The sequence below is a fragment of the Mus caroli genome, unplaced genomic scaffold, assembly GCF_978045245.1.
Source record: "Mus caroli unplaced genomic scaffold, Mus_caroli_1 scaffold_16, whole genome shotgun sequence".
Classification (NCBI taxonomy): domain Eukaryota; kingdom Metazoa; phylum Chordata; class Mammalia; order Rodentia; family Muridae; genus Mus; species Mus caroli.
In genome coordinates, this window is record NW_028227271.1 from 91,406,759 (window position 1) to 91,428,095 (window position 21,337).

General features: G+C 41.9%; 1 protein-coding gene across 3 annotated transcripts in view; it reads left to right on the forward strand.

The window, feature by feature from the left end:
* The window catches only part of Cdh6 (cadherin 6), a 138,595-nt gene that overhangs the window by 97,051 nt on the left and 20,207 nt on the right, over positions 1 to 21,337 (forward strand). For all 3 annotated transcript variants that reach the window (XM_029470042.2, XM_021183142.3, XM_029470041.1), the window contains exons 3-7: positions 3,949 to 4,243; positions 8,408 to 8,527; positions 11,036 to 11,203; positions 14,632 to 14,819; positions 17,063 to 17,316. In XM_029470042.2, coding sequence (XP_029325902.1) covers positions 3,949 to 4,243; positions 8,408 to 8,527; positions 11,036 to 11,203; positions 14,632 to 14,819; positions 17,063 to 17,316 — 1,025 coding nt within the window. The remainder of the gene's footprint in view (positions 1 to 3,948; positions 4,244 to 8,407; positions 8,528 to 11,035; positions 11,204 to 14,631; positions 14,820 to 17,062; positions 17,317 to 21,337) is intronic.

Here is a 21,337-nt window from a genome sequence, read left to right on the forward strand (position 1 = left end):
GGTAGGCTTAGACTCTGTTTTCCACCCCAACCGAGAGTGTGCTTAGAAAATTCCATTTGGACAGTGGTGACTTGGGGATCCAGTAAATGGCACACAGGAATGCATGTAACATAGTAGCATCAGCTGGCTTCAGAGACTACTGAAAATCTATACAATTAATGTTATGCCCTTGAATTTAATTCAAAATTAAGCTGCAATTTGGTACATGTGGCAGATAAAAGGATGTTGTGTTCCCAGGGACAGCCCCTCAGGCAATGATGTTGCCACTGCCTGGTGACACTCTCCATGGGGCCGTGCCACAAACAGAGATCCCTGTATTTATTTTCCAAGACACTGCACTTGTTGTTTTAAAAAGAAAAAATAGAAAAGGAAAAGTAAGCAGAGAAACGGAGTCAGAGCGCCTTCTGGCTACTGCAGTGAGAAACCCTGCCTGCCACAGGTGAGGGGAGACTTCTGGGGGACGTGGTTAATTCTTACTTGATGGTGAACCGTTAAAAGTCAGCCGGATTATTAAACCTAATGGAACAGGCACATTAAACTGAAATTAGTAAAAATATGCCACGGGCAACCTACAACCTTTTATTTGTTGCTGTTCAACTCCTGTCTCTTCCAGTGGCCGTGATGAATGACATCACAAAAGAAAAAAAAAAATCCAATTAAAATCTAAGTGCTCAATAAACCCCTAATGTCTGTTTGTTGCCTGCCACTGCTTTCACAGGCACCGGAGGCTTCTGTTTTCTCTCTTTCTCCAGAACAGAGGAAAGAGCTGACCCCAGGGGTGTTCAGTGGATGGAAGGAGAGTGGGGAGAGACAGAGACGAGGGGCTGGTGGGCGTTTCTGCTATGTGCACTTGACATGTTCGACCCAGAAAGCTCGTGCAGGGGATGAGAGGAGGGAGGGGGCTAATTTGTTTTATTATCAGCGCAAACTTGAGTGAGGAGAGGCATTTTCCCACTGGTTTTCAAATATTGATAAATCACAGCTGTAATCTGCAACATTGTCCAGGCTCACACTTCCTGGCCCCTCCCACTCCCACCCCCATCGCCGCCTCGGGTGTTTGTAGTATAATTCATGGAAATGGCTGCTCGTGTGACAGCTAAAAATAAGTTTCTGATTACTTTTACCTGAATAAATCTTGTGACCGGATGTGGTATTCGCCGACTTAGTGTGCAACAATTCCGCATTGAAGGTGATGATGATGGCAGCAGCCGAGGAGAGTCTATAATCTAGAGAAATAAAGAATATAATATATCCCATGGAAAGACAGGGGTCACCACTGGGTAGAAGATCACTGGCTTTTTGTAACAGATTTTACCTCAGAGATAGGAAGTGTTTACCAAATTTGGGTATCCAGGGTCCTCAAAGTTCTCAAAGTCAGAAGAAGAGTGGAGCCATGCTTGTGACGAATTCACAGCTAATATTAGCAGGATCTGCCATTAAGATGGCTCTTTCTAATTCATAAAACACATACCGTGCTTTTATTGCATGTTTATGTGGCAATTAATGAGGTATTTGTATATGGCTTCTAATTAGTTCTTTACAGCTGCTGGTCCTGCAGCTCTTATTAACCTCATCTTACTGATAAGGGTTCTGGCTGGGGAGGTTAATTGGCTCCGCTGTGGTCTTACACCTGATGAGGGCCACAGTGAACGTGACCTGTACTTAAGACTCAGATGTACGTCCCACATGCTGCACCCAGCTGCTGACCCCAGCTGCTGACCACGGCTGCCCAGGAACGCGCATCCGAAGGGCAACAGTGGGGCTTGCTTACCTTGTGAGTTAATGAAAGGGCTTTTTAAGAGTGCGCTTCAGTCATTAGAACCTGTCAATGGAGAGTTAACTTTTCCCTAGTGGCTCTTTCTCTGTCGTGGTGGTTTCAGTATTTCCTTGGCATATCGCATTACACAAATCATAGAGTGTTCCTCTTTTACATTTCTTACTGCTTTTGTCTCACTTCTAAGCAATTTCCTCCCTGTTCACATTTATCTTCCATTATTTCTGCCAAATTGCTTTCAAAGCTACTAATTGTATGAGTAATATTCTCATTCTCAAACTCAGTGATTAGCTCAGTGTAGCTGTGTGCCACTGGACATGGCCTTTCCTCCTCCAGAGGCGAGGACATTGCACCAAGTACTCTACCGGGCTCCTTCCTGCTGCCAGATTCTTGTCTTCGACACACTTGAGCCGGGTGTGATTTTGAAACACTACATAAATTGGAACTTTGGACCTCCTGTTTCTACAGTGATGGGTAAAAGATACTCAGGATTACAAAAGGAGCTTTCCAGGAAGGCTGTCATGGGTCACACCCCAAAATATTGCCTTGAACACTAAAACTTCAGAGAGCCATGTTAAACAAAGTCACACCACATAAAGTCTGAAATGCAGACCCTTGAAGCTATTCATCCATTAGGAGGGGATTCATAGAAAGAGACAGATTAAGTATCTCCCAAATATACAGGACCACAGAGCCCTTTCCCCTCTGTGCTTTGTGTAGTAGATATTCCATGGAACACACCTTCAGGTAACTGCTTAGCTCATCAACTCAGGTCCTCTTTGCTTTGATCGTCCATCTGTGGGTACACTAGAACACAGCTTCTCAACCTGTGGGTCACAACTACTTGGGGGGTCAAACAACCGTTTCACAGGGGACGCCTGAGACCATCTGAAAATAGATATTTAAATTACTATTTATAACAGTAGAAAAATTACTAAGTTATTAAGTAGTAATGAAAATAATTTTATGGTTGAGGGTCACCATAACATGAGGAACTATATATTAAAGGGTCACAGCATTAAGAGGGTTACAAACCACTGGTCTGGGAACTACCCAGAGCCCACAGATGTCTACCTATTGTGGTTACAGTTGTCACCCAGCTCTTCTGTTTGAAGGACTATACAGAGGTCCTGCTGTAACTGACATGTCTGTCATCACTGATGCCTGTGACTCGGGCTGTTAAATGGTTGTCCTCAACAACAAACCATGTTCTGAAAATCTGTCACTGGAGTTACATTGCTGGGAAATCTAAACTCTTGCTAGATAGAGGGAAAAGAACTTAGGAACTCAACCCTGAAAAGGGATCCTTGGGTTAGGAAACAAACTACTTCTTCAGCATAGGGTCATCACCTTCCATTCTTATAGCATCTGGGCCTTCACTTAATTCTATACTTTTCTCCGGACCATTTCACTGACAGTGAATCTCCATCACGTACCTGCTTGATTACTTTCAAGAGCCAGGGAGCAGAGGCAGTCAGGTCTCACTTCCTCATAAGGCAGACAGTTTCAACTTTAGGCTGTCTCTGCACGTCAGAAGGTCTTTTCCTATTTCCTACTAAAATCTGAATGTCAGACGCCATTGTTGCAAGGAACTGATAGACTGGCCAGTGACTGGTCTCTGGGCACTGTTGCAAGCTCACTGAAGAAGTCTCTTGGATGTTTTAATTTGAACTAGACAGTCACTGAAACAAACATCACTTCTTCCCAGAAAATTAATTATAATCTCCATGGCCCAAGGTGATCACCTAGCTTCATTAATTCATCAAAAAGCAGACTAAATCCAGATGCCTGTCATGCAAATACCAAAGGCCTCCTAAGCAGTAGAGCCCATGAAGAATGTTTGTGTGTGCACAGTGACCAGTGCTCTGATCTGCATGGTGGAAAGATGCATCCAGTGTTCTTGGGCATCTCAGTTTTCTTCTATCTTTAGTTTTCTGTTACTCAAAATAGGAACGAATGTGAAATTTTCTATTTCAGTCTAGAAAATTCTATGAAAAAGGGATGCATTCATTGAGTGGTGTTCTCTGCTGAAGGGTTATGTAAGGAGTTTAGAATAACCAGCTATTGAATGTGGGATGATGAACAGTTAACATAGACTGCATGGTGAGGACAAAGCAGTTCAGGATCAAGAGCTTGACTTTTACTCTCTTCAATTTTTTTTTCCCCTACACTAGTTACATTCAGACCAGGATAGAGGAGATGGATCACTTAAATATATCCTTTCAGGAGATGGAGCGGGAGATCTCTTCATTATCAATGAGAACACAGGCGACATACAGGCCACCAAGAGGCTGGACAGGGAAGAAAAACCTGTTTACATCCTTCGAGCTCAAGCTGTCAACAGAAGGACAGGGAGACCCGTCGAGCCTGAGTCTGAATTCATCATCAAGATCCACGACATCAATGACAATGAGCCAATATTCACCAAGGACGTTTACACAGCCACAGTCCCGGAGATGGCTGATGTTGGTGAGTGAGATGTGAGTTCAGCAGAGTGGGGTCTCCACACCCACCAGGGGAAGAACCTGGAGCCAAATGTAATGAATTGAAAGAATTTAGAAGCCAAATCCCAAAGCTACCACCTGTCCTTCTCAAAAGTACACACCATTGTCTAATGTCCCCCTAGTCTTATCTTATGACTACTGTAAGAAAATGCTATTTCCTATAATGATAAGGTCATCGAAGCATGGGAAGAGACTGGGATGAGCAAGACTGTCTCATCTGCTCTCTCTCCCATTGTTCCTTGGACTGAAAGACAGCAGCCTCCTCTATTGCTCTCAGTCAACATCACAATTAGTCTGGGGAATCTTCCCAGTTAAAATAAATAAACAAATAAACAAACAAATAAATAAATAAATAAAAGCCTGCATTTATAGTCCAGCCTCAAAAATGCTGACAGGGCCAGAATGATGACTCAGCAGATAAAGGCACTTACCTCAAAAGCCTGATGGCCCAAGTTCAATACCAGACCCAAGTGAAAGTGTAAGAGAACAGACTCCATAAACACGCCCTCTGACCTCCACAGCCATTCTGTGGCACTCACTCACACACACACACACACACACACACAGGAAATTTCTTTAATAAACAACAACAAAAAATACTGACAGTTGCATCAAGTAAAAGTGAATTTGAGAGAAAGACTCTAAGAGAGCTTTTTCTTCTGATCCACAAACAATACACAGATGGTAGAGACGTCCATGAGATTTAATACAGAGGATTAATATTTTATGCACAAGTTCACTAGCAATTTTAAGTTTAATTTGTGTGGATTAAATTTGTTTAAGCTAGAAGAAAGTAAACAGGGTTTAGAAGGCAAGAGAAAGTTCTGTTGCTACGGCTCTTAGAAGCTTTAAACTATTTCATGGGAGACAGCTACTCGCTCCAAACTCCTAAAGTAAAAGGTTGGTTTTTTTTTTGTTTTTTGTTTTTTTTTTATTTATTACATGTAAGTACACTGTAGCTGTCTTCAGACACTCCAGAAGAGGGCGTCAGATCTCGTTACGGATGGTTGTGAGCCACCATGTGGTTGCTGGGATTAGAACTCTGGACCTTTGGAAGAGCAGTCGGGTGCTCTTACCCACTGAGCCATCTCTCCAGCCCCAGGTTGTTTTTGTTTTCTCTGCCAACTTCAAAAGGGCTAAAGTTACAGAGTAACTTTTCTGTGGTCACATCAATTAGATAAGAGGGATGTGGAGCTCAGAGGGCAAGCTTTGGAAACTAGTCAATCTGGGGAAGTGACTGTAAACTACCACCCCATCCCCTCCCCCAAACACCCTCACTCCAACCCCTACCCCACCCCCCACCCCCACCCCCACCCCAGGTCAGGAAGAAATTGTCCTATTTGAAACTGCTCTGTTCTGTTAGAAAAATCTGAAGCCACCATTAGAGCAAAGAAGGGGCTTGGGATTTTTTTGTTGTTGTTTTTGTTTTTGTATCTCCTATTTATTAGATATTTTCTTTTTTTTAAGTTTTGTTTGTTTGTTTTGGCATGGGCTGGAGATATTTTCCTTGTAGGTAGTTTTTTTGTTTTTGTTTTTGCTTTTGGTTTTTTGTTTGTTTGTTTTTTGTTTTTTTAAGGAAGAATTAAAGAAGGATCGTTCCCTTTGTCACCAACACCACTCAGAGCAACTGTATTGAGATCTGCAGGCCTATGCCCTTCCCTGCAAGGCTCTCAGGGAATGTCACTCACTTTTGAAGCCAGGGAAGAATATATGCATTACAAATATTTGGAGAAAAGACCAAAATACATGCCTAGAGAATTTGCACACATGCACAGTAATATTGACATCCATCATTATTGTAAGTCATTATTGGCATATAGACAAAGGAGTCTTTTAAAAACTGTATATAAAGGCAATGGGACAGCAGCAAAGGGTAATGAGAACTTCGCTATCCAGAGTACCTAATTTGAAACTGTCTCCACTAATAGCCAGCAGTGTAGCCCTGGGCAAATTATTTGATTTATCTGATCCTGATTTCTTTGATCTTCTGACTCTGCGTCTACAAAAATAAATAATAAATGTCTACTCTGAAGGATAATCACGAGGATTAAATAAGAAAACAGGCGTAGAGCCCTTCCTGCGGTAGCTGCCTCTAATGGGTGCTTAGAACACCAGAAAATCGCATTCCAAAGGCAAGCAGAACTTATATTAATGCAAATAAGAACTTGGGTGTTTGCTAACTTCCATTAAGTCTCCCTCTGAAATCATAGGAAGCTCTCACTCTGGCCACTTAACCTGCCAAATTGCAAGGATGGGTACTGCCTCTCAAGTCCCAGCACGATACAATGAGAGTCAGAGCATCCAACTCTCACGCAGTGCATTCTATTTGTTTAATAAATGAAATGGTTAGATATTACAAAGGCAATTTTAAAATTCTCATATTCTCTGCATGGAACTTCCCTGCCCTTTTCAAAGACCGGACAGCCACTGCTTATCAGCTCGGAATATCAAAAGACAGCCTTAGTGTGCCCTTAAACAGAGGGTCCTTTGGAACTTCTCACCCATGCAAACACACACATGAAATTTACATGGCCTTTAAGGAGGGTAGTGATATTTCCAAAGTTTTTAGGTAAGGGTCCCCCAAAATAAAAATACCAGCCTAATACACTATAGCTTCCTTCGTACATTCCATTTTAATAATTTGAAATTAATCTATCAGATATTTATAGTATAATATTTCAATCAACCAATTTTTGTTTTGTTTTGTTTTCGTGTCTTGAAATGTGTAGCCAAGGCTAACTTTGAACTCAAATTGTAGCATAGGATGACCTTGAACTTCTGATCTTCTGATCTCCATCATCATGAGGGTTGAGATTATAGGTGTATGTCACACACCTGGTTTATTTGAAGTTGAAGGATTGAACCTGAGCTTCTACATGCACTCTATGCCAACCCTAGTTCTTTATATGGTCTAAACTACCATTTTAAAAGTTCAAAGTCTTTCAACCTCTTGGAATTATCAGATATTTGAAGAGTCCATATTAGAAAACCTGAGTCAAACTAGTTTAAACAATGAAGCTATCTGCTGGCCATGATATTTAAAGCAGAGTGATCTTTGGACAAATTCGATCTGGATCATAGCTTCCTGGTGGGCTTCTGTCCCCAGGCATATAACATCACAACAGCTGCTACATTTGTGGCTTCATATGCCACATTGCTGTCCAAGAGAAAGAGCATATAGGATTTCTACTAAAATCTCAAGTGGCCACCCACTAGACAACACCTAACAGAAGTCCTGTGGACCAAGTAATTCAACAGGCTGATTGTCTCTGGGAACCTACCTCATCCTAGGTAACTTGAAAGGACCCTTGCTGCAAGGGTCCAGTCACATCATAATCCATCACAGGAGATGGGTAGGACCTCTACCCAAGGCTGCTCTTCTTTTTTAACCTAGTCCATACAGCATCCATTGATGTGACTCTCATCCCTTTCCATTCAAGGATCAATGGCTTCCTAGCAACATATATTGTACTGTGGTTCTCAACTCCTTTGTCATAGAAGCTGGCATTCTAGTTGGACTTTATATTGCTGTGATAAAAGACTGTGACTTTCAGGTTACTGTCTGTCATCAAAGAAAACCAATATGGGAACCTGGAGGCAGGGACTGGAGCAGAGACATGGAGGAGTGATGCTCACTGGCTTGCCCTCCACGGTTTGCTCTGCTTGCTTTCTTATACAACTGCAGAATCTCTTGCCCCGGGGTTGCCCAGTCCACAGTCAACCACCAATCAAGTGTATGCCCTGTAGACATACCTCAGGCCAATCCAAGAGAGACAATTAAAAGGAGGTTCCCACTTCCCTGGTAATTCTAGGATGTGTCAAGTTAACAGAACACTAACCAGCATAACAGGGCATCTCGGGCGTAAAGGTATCGCTTCCACGACTGATGACCTCACAAATCATGTGATGGAAAGAAAGAAATGATTTCTACATGTTGCCCTCTGGCTTCCATGCTCAGTGGCAAGTGTGAGCCATCACATGGACACAAATACACACACACACACACACACACACACACACTGAAATGTAATTTAATTCTTTTCAGTTAAGAACCTGTTTTCTTCACATGCACATGCATCACGTGTCATGATGACCCTTCTTTGTTTTCATCACATCTTTGTCATTGCAGGCACATTTGTGGTCCAAGTCACGGCGACTGATGCCGACGACCCAACATATGGGAACAGTGCTAAAGTCGTCTATAGCATCCTGCAGGGACAGCCCTACTTTTCAGTGGAATCGGAAACAGGTTAGAACACTTTCTTCATCTATGTTCTGTAATTTTAACTGACGCGCTCAGCGGAGCTAGCATATTGTTTAATAAAAAAAAAAAACAATCAGCATGATTGGATTTTCCTCGTGCCTCTGCCAAACTCTAACGATTTATTTGTAAGTGTGACATCCAGATCATTTTAAAAATAAATACAATGAGTCTTTCACACCATATGTATAGGATAGAATCATTGCTTTCTGGTTCTTTTCCCATCCAGTTTGGCATGAAGGTGAGAAAGAGCTGCCCTTTCTGAGAGTGACCAAAGCTCTTCACAGACATCCTGAGTCCTTCTTCCTCTTTTTCTAGTTACTTGGTGGTACCACACCTCTCTTCTGTTCTGAAGCTAGGTCCAGCCATGGGACACATTTGCACAAATAAAATGTGGCAGGGAGACAAGTCACTTCTAAGCAGAGTTGTGCACAATCTGTCACATTCCCTTCCCCTGGCCACAGTGATCATGGAAACCCTTGTTGAGATAGGGTCTCCGCCCATATGCCAGAGTGTTACCTATGAACAGAGATCCCTGCTTGCCTGCTTAGAGCATGAGCAAGAACTGAACCATAGCGCTGTCACACCATTAAGATTTTGGACTACTCTTTCTGACGTCTTGGCCTACCCTATCCAGTCCATTGCATCCCAGTCCAACAAATCAGCTTACCTTATGGAATCTTGTTTATACCATCTTATTTAAAAAAATTGCCCTGCAAAATCTAACTGGAATGCTGGACTCGTTGTTGCCTGTCACAGATGCCAAAGAGAAGAGACAGGGACTGAATCTTTAAAACTGCTTTATTCAGAGATCTGGCAATCTGAGAAGACAGTTGATTAACATCCAAAAAAAAAAAAAGTCTTCCATCTCCTCTCCAGCCAGCAGATCACAGGGCAGAGAAGAGGCACCACAAAGGCATACTGTCATTGTCATTCTGGGGCTCAGTCCTGCCCTCTGGTCAAGTGGCCAGACCTGTTTCTAGGAGCTGCAATGCCTAGGTTTCTCTCATTATCATCTCTTGCTGTCTTCTCTCATTTTGTGGATGTTTGGGGTTGGGGCGCTTTTTGAAATGCTCGATCAAGTTAGTTAATATCAACCTTGTTCTCCAGGGCCTCTCTCTGGGCTGAGAGAGGGTTAACTTGAACAAACCAACCCTTGACAGTGTGTGCTTGCTAAGCTATAAATAGCACGTAGGTGCTGGGGCCTCTCCACAATATGGAGCACAAGTGTGTCATCGAATGCAGAATATAAAAGCACCTGAGTCAAAAGACCCAGGATATCTGGTGGTTTATTTTTCAGTACAAAGTATTTGTGTCATATGGTGGATTCTATACATATTTTGAATCAGGTTCCTTTCATGTTACTTTTTTTTTCAAACATCCTTTATTTTAAGTCAGAGCTTTTCTGGGTTACTACATCCAGCTAGAATTTATGTGTTAAAAGGTGAATGAACCTGGAAAGAATCCCAAGAAGAGAGAAAAACGGTGAGTTGAAAACAATGAGAAAGAAAAAATTAGAATTATTCTACTTATAGGACAAAAGGCTAAAGTGATTTCCTGTGTTTAAATAGAGAACAACTATTATTTGGAGAAGAGAAAGCGGCTGCTCCTTGAAGCCAAGACTATGGGAATGAAATTGACCTGTTGTCTGAGGCATTCTTGCTAAAAGGGAAGAAAAGATATTTTCAGCTTCATTAGTGGTTAAGCTTGAGAATGTGAGAGCAGAGAGGGCTACAGAGCCTACTCTGGTGATTTTTAAAAGAAAGTTAATTTAAGCATAAACACTCTACAGAGATTAGGCCAACTCTGAGAGATTTTTTTCAAGTCATTATCTGACTGCCTAACAGTAGAGATAACTTTAACCTATCTTTAAAACATTTGTTACTGTAGGAATTAGTTGAATTGATGTTTGCATCCTCTGTAAGAAACCCCAAATTCTCAAGGATCACACAAGATCATAACTGAGAGGGACCTAAGGCCATTTTCCTTAGCACATAGTTTTGTGGTTTATAAAACCCACAGAACATTCATTACAGTACGTAGTCCTGAGGAGCAATTAGCCAAGTTGATAATGTGAAACTCTGGTGTCAGCTCAGGCATATGGCTTTCTGATCTGCTCAGGGCACACCTCAATTCTCTGTACTGAGCAGCATGTGTGGTACATCTTCTTATGCCACATGCCAGTCATACTTTACAATGTCATCCTATGACACCTACATTGCATTCCTCGCAGTCTCTCTTGCTCGGGCTTTGACTTGTACTTCTTTTCATTCTCCTTGTAATACAGGCTTTTTAATGAGTATCTCTCCCCCTGTGTGATTGTAATTTCCTTCAGTAGAAAGGCTGCGTGTAATCATCTTTATATCACAGTGACATCTGCATAGTGTTTTGCATATTGTGGATGACAGTCTACATTTGTTTGCATAAATAAATGATTCCATAAAATACTGTTAATGCCTCTCCTTCCACTCCTGAATTTCAATTTCACATCCATAGGTATCATCAAGACAGCGTTGCTCAACATGGATCGAGAAAACAGAGAACAGTACCAAGTGGTGATTCAGGCCAAGGACATGGGCGGCCAGATGGGAGGACTGTCGGGGACTACGACCGTGAACATCACGCTGACAGATGTCAATGACAACCCACCCCGTTTCCCCCAGAGTAGGGACATTTGATTGAACGGCTTTCTCCAATATGCTTTTTTTTGTAAAATTTTAACTCTAAGAGTATTTCCATTGTTGGCACTGTTGTCAAAATCACTGGACTTAGGAAGAACTGGCACTTTTATTAAAATTATTTAAATGAGTCGAAAACACCACTTACTCTCGGGAAGTGTGAACACTATCATGCTCTGCCATTGGTAATTAGCAGAGTGATTCCTGATATGGCCACGGTTGTAAAAGCAACATAGCTGCTTTCTCTCTCTTTATACATTTGCTTGAGCAAAGCATATGTGTACCAGCATGCTGCTATTGGTTGGGAAAGTGGACCTTATGCTTCTGTAAACTTAATCAGGCCTGTCATCACTGTTAAAAGCTCACAAAGCTTTGCAAGGAAAGGATTTATCATTTCCCTATTTCTAAAAGTTATAGCTATAGAAGTTGCTATGTGCTTAACCTATTTGAGGTCATAAAGGGTTTTCTATATTGTGGTTAATTGAGATACTGAATAGCATCTCAGATACCATTAACTGTCATGCTTATGTGAGAAGGGAAAACAACATCCATGAATACTGCCTTCCTCTCAAGCATCCTGCTAGACTTCCCAAGTGGGAAGTGGTTGTGATGCAATTTTTCCTTCAAAAATAGATGTCTTTGTGACCATGCTCCCCTAGAAGGTTATCTGAATTATTAAATAGAAAATGTATCTGGGTATAGTGACTCACACATATAATCTTAGCACTTGGGAAGCAGTGGTAGCTTCCAGACTCGGGCTCTATAAAGAGGTCCAGGCCAGCCTAAAGAGACCCCATTTTTCAAAAGAAGGGAACTAATGTGATGTCTCAGCAGTCAAGTAAGAGTACTCGATGCTCTTCCAGAGAATCCAGGTTTCATTGGATTTTCCCAATTGCCTGTCAGTCGTGCACCAAGGAGTACCACATGCTCTTCTAGTCTCCATGGCCACCTGCACACACATAGCACCCAGGCACTCAGGCATAAGCACATGCAGACAAATAATAATAATAAATCATAAATCTTTCAAAATAAGTAGAAGGAAGGGAGGGGAATAAGAGAGGAGAAGAGGGGAGAAGAAAGAAGGAAAGGAGGCCTGGAGGAAAAAGAAAACCCATCTACTCTACTGTGACATCTTTTAAAAGATAACCAGCTAATCTCCTTTACAAGGGAGAGCCAAATGATCAATAGAAAATGGTTCCATCTTTTTATCTCCAAGTATATAACAGCTGGCTACAAATACAGAAGAGCTAACAGTTTATGACGTAGGTGGAAGAAAAGGTCTGAGCCCTAAAACTCCTCCTCCACAAAGTCCTAAAGTGAAAACAGGTGTCCAGCGCCTTCCCCTGGGGAGGGTAACACAAGGGTCTGTGGTACTTGGCCCCACGGGGGCCCTGTCCTTTTCTTTCCTTACATAGCTTGTTACCTGCTGGAAGACCACGTACCAAAGTGAGGGGGAAGAGAATGCAGAACAATTTAGATAAATCCTTAATCTAGTCTGTTATTTTACCAATACTCAGGGAATTTGCTCCAGTGGAGATCTATACTTCAGTGGTTCTACGGTCCAGAGGCTTTTGCTCTTTGCTTTTCCAACATCTCGTATGAATAATTGGAAAATTATAACAGATAAGAATAGTGTCTTAGTCAGGGTTTCTATTCCTGCACAAACATCATGACCAAGAAGAAAGTTGGGGAGGAAAGGGTTTATTCAGCTTACATTTCCATACTGCTATTCATCACCAAAGGAAGTCAGGACTGGAACTCAAGCAGGTCAGAAAGCAGGAGCTGATGCAGAGGCCATGGAGGGATGTTCTTTACTGGCTTGCTTCCCCTGGATTGCTCAGCCTGCTCTCTTATAGAACCCAAGACTACCAGCCCAGAGATGGGCCCACCCACAAGGGGCCTTTCCCTCTTGATCACTAATTGAGAAAATGCCTTACAGTTGGATCTCATGGAGACATTTCCTCAACTGAAGCTCCTTTCTCTGTGATAACTCCAGCTGTGTCAAGTTGACACAAAACTAGCCACACCCCACACATACACACACATGACTTCTAAGTACATAGCCTGTAAGACAGTCAAATCTAAGCTGAAACGCACAATTTTTGTCTTTAAACTAATTTTGCAACTTGAGGATATTAAAAACAAGCATCATCTACAAAGTATTAGAACTAAAAACATAAGTCTGCTGACAGGTGTGATGGCCGCCACCTTTAATCACAGAAGTCTGGAGGCAGAGGCAAGCCGATTTCAGTGGGTTCTAGATCAGCCTGATCTAAACTGTCTCAAAAACAAAATTATATATGCGAAAATGTGTATGTGTATATGGATGTCTGTTAAAAGTCTGTGTGAGAGAAAATGCTATACTGAAATTAATAATGAGTTAGCCGAAGGGAAAAATGGAGAACTCTGTTACTCAGTGTATGCCTCATCTCCCTACCTCTGCATCTAGATCCAGTTCTGATTATGAGTCAAACCATGACTAGCTGGGTAGTTTTTCAAATTGCTATAACTTGCTTCCACCTTCAGCTGGTATTAGCAAGGTCAAGAAAAAGCTTCTTAGCCGGGCGTGGTGGCGCACGCCTTTAATCCCAGCACTCGGGAGGCAGAGGCAGGTGGATTTCTGAGTTCGAGGCCAGCCTGGTCTACAAAGTGAGTTCCAAGACAGCCAGGGCTACACAGAGAAACCCTGCCTCAAAAAAAAAAAAAAAAAAAAAAAAAAAAAAACAAAAAAAAAACAAACAAACAAATAAAAAGAACGCATAGCAACGGACCTCAAGTCCATCCAGGTTAAATGTTCTATTCTTTGTGCTATTTTACCTTCGTTGGGGCTTTTGAAACTTTCCTCCCCCACTTCATCTCAAACCAGCACCATGAATTTGGAAGCTTCTTTCCAGACCAAGCAGAAAACACTCCATTTGCAAGGAGACAGGCCATGAAATAGGAGGAGGGGTCTAATTATCGTGATAGTAAAGACATAAGGAGATTAGGGTAGTGTTCATTACTTTGAAGAAAGCATAGGCCTGTCTCCATCCACAGTGAGGCCATAAAGCCGTCTCCCCCAGTCACCGCTGGGTTTTCCCTGGCTCCACTTGTTGTCAACCGCAGTGCATTATTTAAAATACACATACTGTCTTATACTGTTATACTCGCTCTTCTTTCTTAGTAGGAAATAAGCTATTGCTGATAGTCTGTTGTTATGCCCAGTTATATGTTAATTTTTATCAAGGACATGTATGTATTAAAGTCAACACAGAACAAGATAGAGTACTTAACCTGAACTAAACCCCGTATTCAGTATTTAGTCCTACTTGTAGTTAGGATCTTGGAATGCACCCCCTGTGCGTAAGAGTGGGCTGCTTGGTACGGTAGAGTATCTCCTCGTCTCTGCCTCACCATGTGTTTGGTGATTGACAGGCACCTACCAGTTTAAGACCCCCGAGTCCTCTCCACCGGGAACGCCAATTGGCAGGATCAAAGCCAGTGATGCTGATGTGGGAGAAAACGCAGAGATCGAGTACAGCATCACCGATGGTGAGGGACACGAGATGTTTGATGTCATCACCGACCAGGAAACCCAGGAAGGGATCATAACTGTCAAAAAGGTAATGCCATTGATATGGATATTGGATACAACTCCTGGGGCGGAGGAGATAGCTCTGTGGGTAAAGGGTTTGTACAAGCACGAGGAGCTGAGAGAGTCCAGGTCTCCAGCACCCACAGGAGGCCTGTGCATAGTGGCACTTGTGGTGATTCTGGTGCTGGAGGAAAAAAAGGCAGAGCCTGGAGACTCGCTGGCTAGGTGGTCAAGCAGAAATAAGGTTCACAGTGTCAGAAGACATACATGATGGTGGCTTCTGGCCTCCACACACAAATACAGAACGCACATGAGTGCACTTGCAAACACACAAGCACATTCACATATGCACGCATGCACACACAAGCATGCACATAGTAAAAAGGAGAGAGAGGGGGATGTAAACACTGCTCTATTGGATTTATTCAACTCTAAATACTATTGTCTAGCAGGGAAAAGGAGACTATTTGTCTGGGACTGTACAACTTACACAGATAGCGAACAAGCTGAAACTCTAATATCTTACCATGAACTACTTCCCTCTGGCTCTCAAGTTACCAAGGACAATGACCATCTTCTACAAACATGCATTCAGATTCCTCTTTACTCACTTTTTATAAGCCTTTTCGCAGTTAAAGGTACTTTTATGTATTTATTACATCTACACGTTCAATAAATTTCTACTAAAAACAATCTTCTAAGTGGGTAACAGAAACAAATGGGATTCGTAGAAACGATAGAATAAACAACATAAATAATAGAATACACAACGAGGCACATTGCTGTGGCTGCTGGCCTTGCTATGGTGCTTACAACAGATGATCTCTGCCGTCCTAGAACCTATAGGCCAGGGCTGAATCAACAAGGAGTGAAGAAGCCAATAAATGAGTGTGTGCCTGCAAATTGTGAACCATGCTTGGGAGGAAAGACTAGTGACCACGGAGTGAGGTGACGGGAATTAGAGAGAGTATACAGAAACCACACTCAAACAAATGAGGGCACTGCACATGACTCCCCCTCTCTGCCAGCACACTTGTATGCTATTTCACCTCTCAGAATTGTCTGGCACCACAGAGCTCTATACCAAAGTGTGGTCATGGTTAAAAACCAACACATTGTGTGCTTCGGAGCTAAAAGCATTGATTTAGGTTAATTTTCATTGATTTCTCTTTTGTCATGTATATTAGAATGCCTTCTTCTGTCCCTTAGCCCACTGAGGTTTACTGGGGTATGTAAGCATGATAGATGTAAATAACAAGAAAAATTTCCCTCTTACGAACATGTCTGAATCTCTAGAAACACAATAAAACATGCTTAAGTGACACTTCAGACCGATGTTTTAGACCCTGATATGATTAGGAAGCCCATTAGTGCGCATTAACCTTTTTAATTTTCTTGGTGCCTTATCAGATTCAAACTGAAATTTTGCCTAGCCGACTAAATCACATTCACGGACGGCTTGATTAATAGTGCTTCCAGCGAGCCTTGTCATGATAGTATCTAAAACTACAAGTCAGCAATATGCAGTTGGGTTCACCATGTCTCCGATGCAAAAATCTTTTCCTGAAGGTCTTTAACAACGGGGATCATTGCCTTCTTTAGCAAGTAATTAGCCCAGTGCCCTTGTGGGGAATATCAGAGAAAGATTTTACTAACTCCTACAAAAACTATTTAGTGTGAATGGGCAAGAGAGAGTCACAAGATCTAATCTACAGGTCACAATTCCGGCTACACTCAGACTTGCCTGAAGATGTTTCAAATTATAGATGGCCATGTCCACCAGAGAAATTTTGGTTTAGTAGGCATGAGTGGATTCCCAGGCACTGACAAGTTTTAAACACCTAGCAGATAAAGCCAGATGTGAGAACCCCTGGCAAAAAGTCTCCTATATGTTGCCAGCCTGCCCCAGGCCACCCACTCTGTGCAAACAAGAAGCAGTTTAAAGGAGAGAGCAAAGCTGAGAAAGATCCCTGCATCCAGTTTCATTCCCACCGGGCAACTGGAAATCCACTTTTCAGTGACAGTTGACATTCAGGCCATATGTCTACCGTGGTTGAAGTCGGTCTTCACAACCTGTGTAATAGCTTTCCTCCACACACTGTGGTAATGTAGGCCTTGGAGGTATAAATCTCATCTTTGTTGCCTCTGCTCAACATTGCTCTAACGTGTGGTGATTTCCCTAAGCGGACCGACGGCATCTGTTTGTTCGAGATTTGCACTAAAGTGGCTTCTGCCTCGTCTTTCTCTGTCTTGCCTCCCTTTCTTCTGTAGCTCTTGGATTTTGAGAAGAAGAAGGTGTACACCCTCAAGGTGGAAGCCTCCAATCCCCACGTCGAACCCCGATTTCTCTACCTGGGTCCCTTCAAAGACTCGGCCACGGTGAGAATCGTGGTGGACGATGTGGACGAACCTCCTGTCTTCAGCAAACTGGCCTACATCCTACAGATACGGGAGGATGCCCGGATAAACACAACCGTAGGCTCTGTCGCAGCTCAGGATCCTGACGCCGCCAGGAATCCTGTCAAGTAAGTGCACCTCAGCACCATCTCTTTCATAAGTTAAGTCCACTTTTTATACCCAAATGCCCAGCTGCTCCCTAGAAAAGAGGAATCCTTTTGTCCAGTGAGACAGTTCTATGTTGCTGAAAAACTGTTCCAAACAGCACGCACCTTTAACTGTCCTTGCCGACTCCATAAATACTATTTTAGCAACAGCATAAACCTCAAGTGCACAAAAGTTGAAAGAAAAACAATGTCCGGATGAGTGGTACGGGACTTCGATGTCTAAATAAGGTGATACTAGGTGGCGCAGCTGACTAACTTGGGGCTCTTTGTAAGGTTTAAGATGGTTTACTATAAAGAGTGGAACACAGAAATAAACCAGCCACTGAGCTTGATAGCCAGCATGCTTTTCAAGAGCTGGAGGACCTATCATGTAACACTTAGAGGCAGAATTACGCTCCATTTAGATGAATAATTTTCCTCTTGCATGTGTAAATAAAAACAAGAACTGTTTCGTGATATGTCTGCAAAATGCTGGAGAAATTAATAGGGTAGGATCCAAATTAATGCTATGTAAACAAGCTTCGTCTTCCCTGTGCTTTGCTGGCTCCTTGGTTATAAATCATGTGGCAAGGAAGCCTCATTGCTCTTTGAGGCCACTGACAACTTGGGGATTCTAGAATCATATGCAAATCCTGGAATCAACCAACTGTCAGCCTTCAGCTCGGTAGAATAAATGAAAACGGTGCTAAATCAGGATGCTATCGTGTAAATCACTCTCCTTAGATAAAGTACACAGGAAAAATAAAATAAAATCTGTAGAGATTCTTGCCAGTGAGTCCACAGACCTATTCTGATCAGAGTACCTGCCAGACACCATGAATATCCTATACGTTAGGGAGTGCAGCAGACAGTTACACTAAGTCTGCGACATAGAGAGCATACAGAGAAAAATAAACAAAGGATAAATATGCAGTAGGTCAGGTGAAGATGCGAAAAGTCAAATTAACAGGGATCCTGTTTAAGATGGTGTGACCGGGCTTAGCCTTCTTAGTAGGAAATCTTTTGCAGTAACGATTTGAAAGAAATGGAGGGATGAGCTATGCAGAATCCTGGAAGGGAGACCCCGTAGAAGGGAGGGAGGGGTCTAATGCTGGAGCCGACTTCCTCTGTTGTAGGAGTGGCTGAGAGGTCTGCACACCAAGGAGAAAGAAGAGGAGATGGAAGTGGAGATAGGAAAAAGAAAAGGGGGAGATGAAGAGAGAGAAGGGAGGGATGAAATAAGAGAGTGGAAGGACAAGGTAGGCGAGGTCAACTGAGAGACAGCAGGGAGGTTTGCCACCACCACAGTCCTACTGGGCTTCACAGTTCACGGTAAAGCCTGGATTTTATCTAATTGAGGTAAGAAGCCATCTATCTGGAAGCTTTGACTAGAAGACGTACCTAATCCAAAACTCCACTCTTACATGGCAGTTCTGTATGTTGTGTGAAGAATGTTGTTGGAGATAAGAGAGTGTGTAGTTCTAACTGCATGTGCTCTAACAGTCAGTTCCCTTTGTTCTGGTCAAATCTCACAAAATCCTCATATCTAAAAAGCACAGATGTCTGCTCCACTCTCAGGGCACATAGAGCCATGTTTTATCTATCTACTGTAAGATCTTTGCCACATTGAATACGGCTCCGATCTACCAGTGCAGCCTCATGTGAGCTCTGTGGACCCAGTATTTCCCCGCGTAATTTAACTTAGTCAGGGAAGTGAGTGATGGCTTTTGTTTCCATAGCTTACTTTCACAACTCTCCTCTCACCTGGAGCTCGGGCTCATTACATGGAGTGGAGGAGGGACCTTAGCAAGTCCGTGTGAAGTTCAATTTAAAAGTGTTAATGTTAGAAGTTAACAAACATAAGCTTAAGTTACCTTTTTGATAGTTCAGCATGCCTTTAACTTGAAGAAAAATGTCTTCTGGAAATTTAGGCTAAATACTTGTATACTAGTTTTTAAACTGAATGCCAGTTTTACTCTGTACTGTTCTCTGTGCTGTGAACGGAAGGAAGAACTTAGCTTGTCAAGCTGGGTTGGCTGTTGGCTTCATGCTAAAGACTTTCCCTGACAGTCTTCCCTTAGTACATGTAGATTTGATGTATAAATATGGATTTAAGTCTAGAAACATACATAGATTATATTGATGCATCTATGCATACTCCAGTGATTTCCCTTACAGGGTAAAATTATTCTTATATTAAGAAAATATGTCTATACATCATCTGGACTTAGTCTAGACACACATATTGAATAACCATGAACAACAACAAAAAAAATGTTGAGGTTTTTATGTAGTCACCATCGTTAACTGTGACACAAAACAATGTCCTACCATAACTTTATCACAATGTCTTTTGATACATACAAGAAAAAACATGTCACTACGGATAACCTGCCACGTACAGGGTCTAAGTGAAGGCTAGAAAGGAAGCTCAGTAGTTGCTGCTCTGACAAAGGACTCAAGTTTGGTTCCCAATGCTCATATCAGGTGGTCTATAACTGCCTATAACTCTAGCTCCTAGGGATCCAATGCCCCCTTCTGACTTCCTTAGATACACAGGCTTAATGTGCATACACATACACACAAACACATACTCATACACATAAGTAAGAATAAGGTAAATCTTTTCTATTAATCTATACAAATTCAGCCTCTGTCCCATCACACAAATCTCCTTCGCTAGAATCATTTAATCACAAAATGCAGTGAAGTCCCAGAGGAGAAGGTCAAACCATTCACTACAGCCACATAGAGGCCGGCTGCCTTGTTTCCTTGGCAATGATCATAGTTAATGTCTCTGGACAATAAGTACCCCTGATATATAAACTGAAATGACTTTAGGGGAAAGAAAATAACAGTAACAAAAAGAAAATACAGCTTTGTCTATAATCATCTTTCCTAAACAATATAGGCATTTTAGGGTTTCCATTAATTTTTAATCTCCCAATTAGGGAAGACAGTATAAATTTCAGTTATTTCCTAACTAGTTAATCTTCTCTCTTTAAAATTTAAAGCTGCCTTCAACTCAAGAGTGTCTCATTGCTTCCCGTATATTTCAAGGCTTGATAGAGAAACATGATTTTTTTGTAAAATTTAAAACTACCCCAGGAGGCTAAGACAACGAGCAAGTGGTGGCTGCTGTGTGTGGTTGTGACAGCCTCTGAAAGCAGAAAGCACAGCTTCCTACTCAGCTTAGCATTTTTCGTGAGGGAAAAACCTGCTCATAGATAACTATTAGCTTGCTCAGAGTTGAGGAGGACAGTAATCTCCTTTTTGAGAAGTAGCGACGACGTGTTACAAATATTTGTCATCTGTCTTCTAAAATGGAAAAAAAAAAAGGACGAACAAGTATGTTCAATGTTCTTGCCTAAATGTTTTAATAACTGTTGGTTCTCGGCAGAAATGTCAAAACTAGTAGATAGCTTTTTAAATATGTCTGAGCACTTCTGAGGATGAAAGGGACGTGCTAAACATCTCGAGGCTACAGTGAAGGCCTGGTGACATCTTGGCCATTGTGAACTTCATTCATTCTTTTCTAAAGTAAGTTTGAATAGCAAGCAATAAATGAGTGCCTACTTCATTTAGACAACTGCTAAACAACAAACATCAATATGAAAACATATTGTTATACCTGCTTACCTACATTTTAAATAAAAAATAGTTCATTGAAATAGAACTGTGAGTACTGTACATTGTTACAGATGACTCATACCTTTTCTGTGTACTGTGTACACAGTACTGTGAGTACTGTACATTGTTACAGATGACTCATATCTTTTCTGTGTACTGTGTACACAGTACTGTGAGTACTGTGCATTGTTACAGATGACTCATACCTTTTCTGTGTACTGTGTACACAGTACTGTGAGTACTGTGCATTGTTACAGATGACTCATACCTTTTCTGTGTACTGTGTACACAGTACTGTGAGTACTGTACATTGTTACAGATGACTCATATCTTTTCTGTGTACTGTGTACACAGTACTGTGAGTACTGTACAT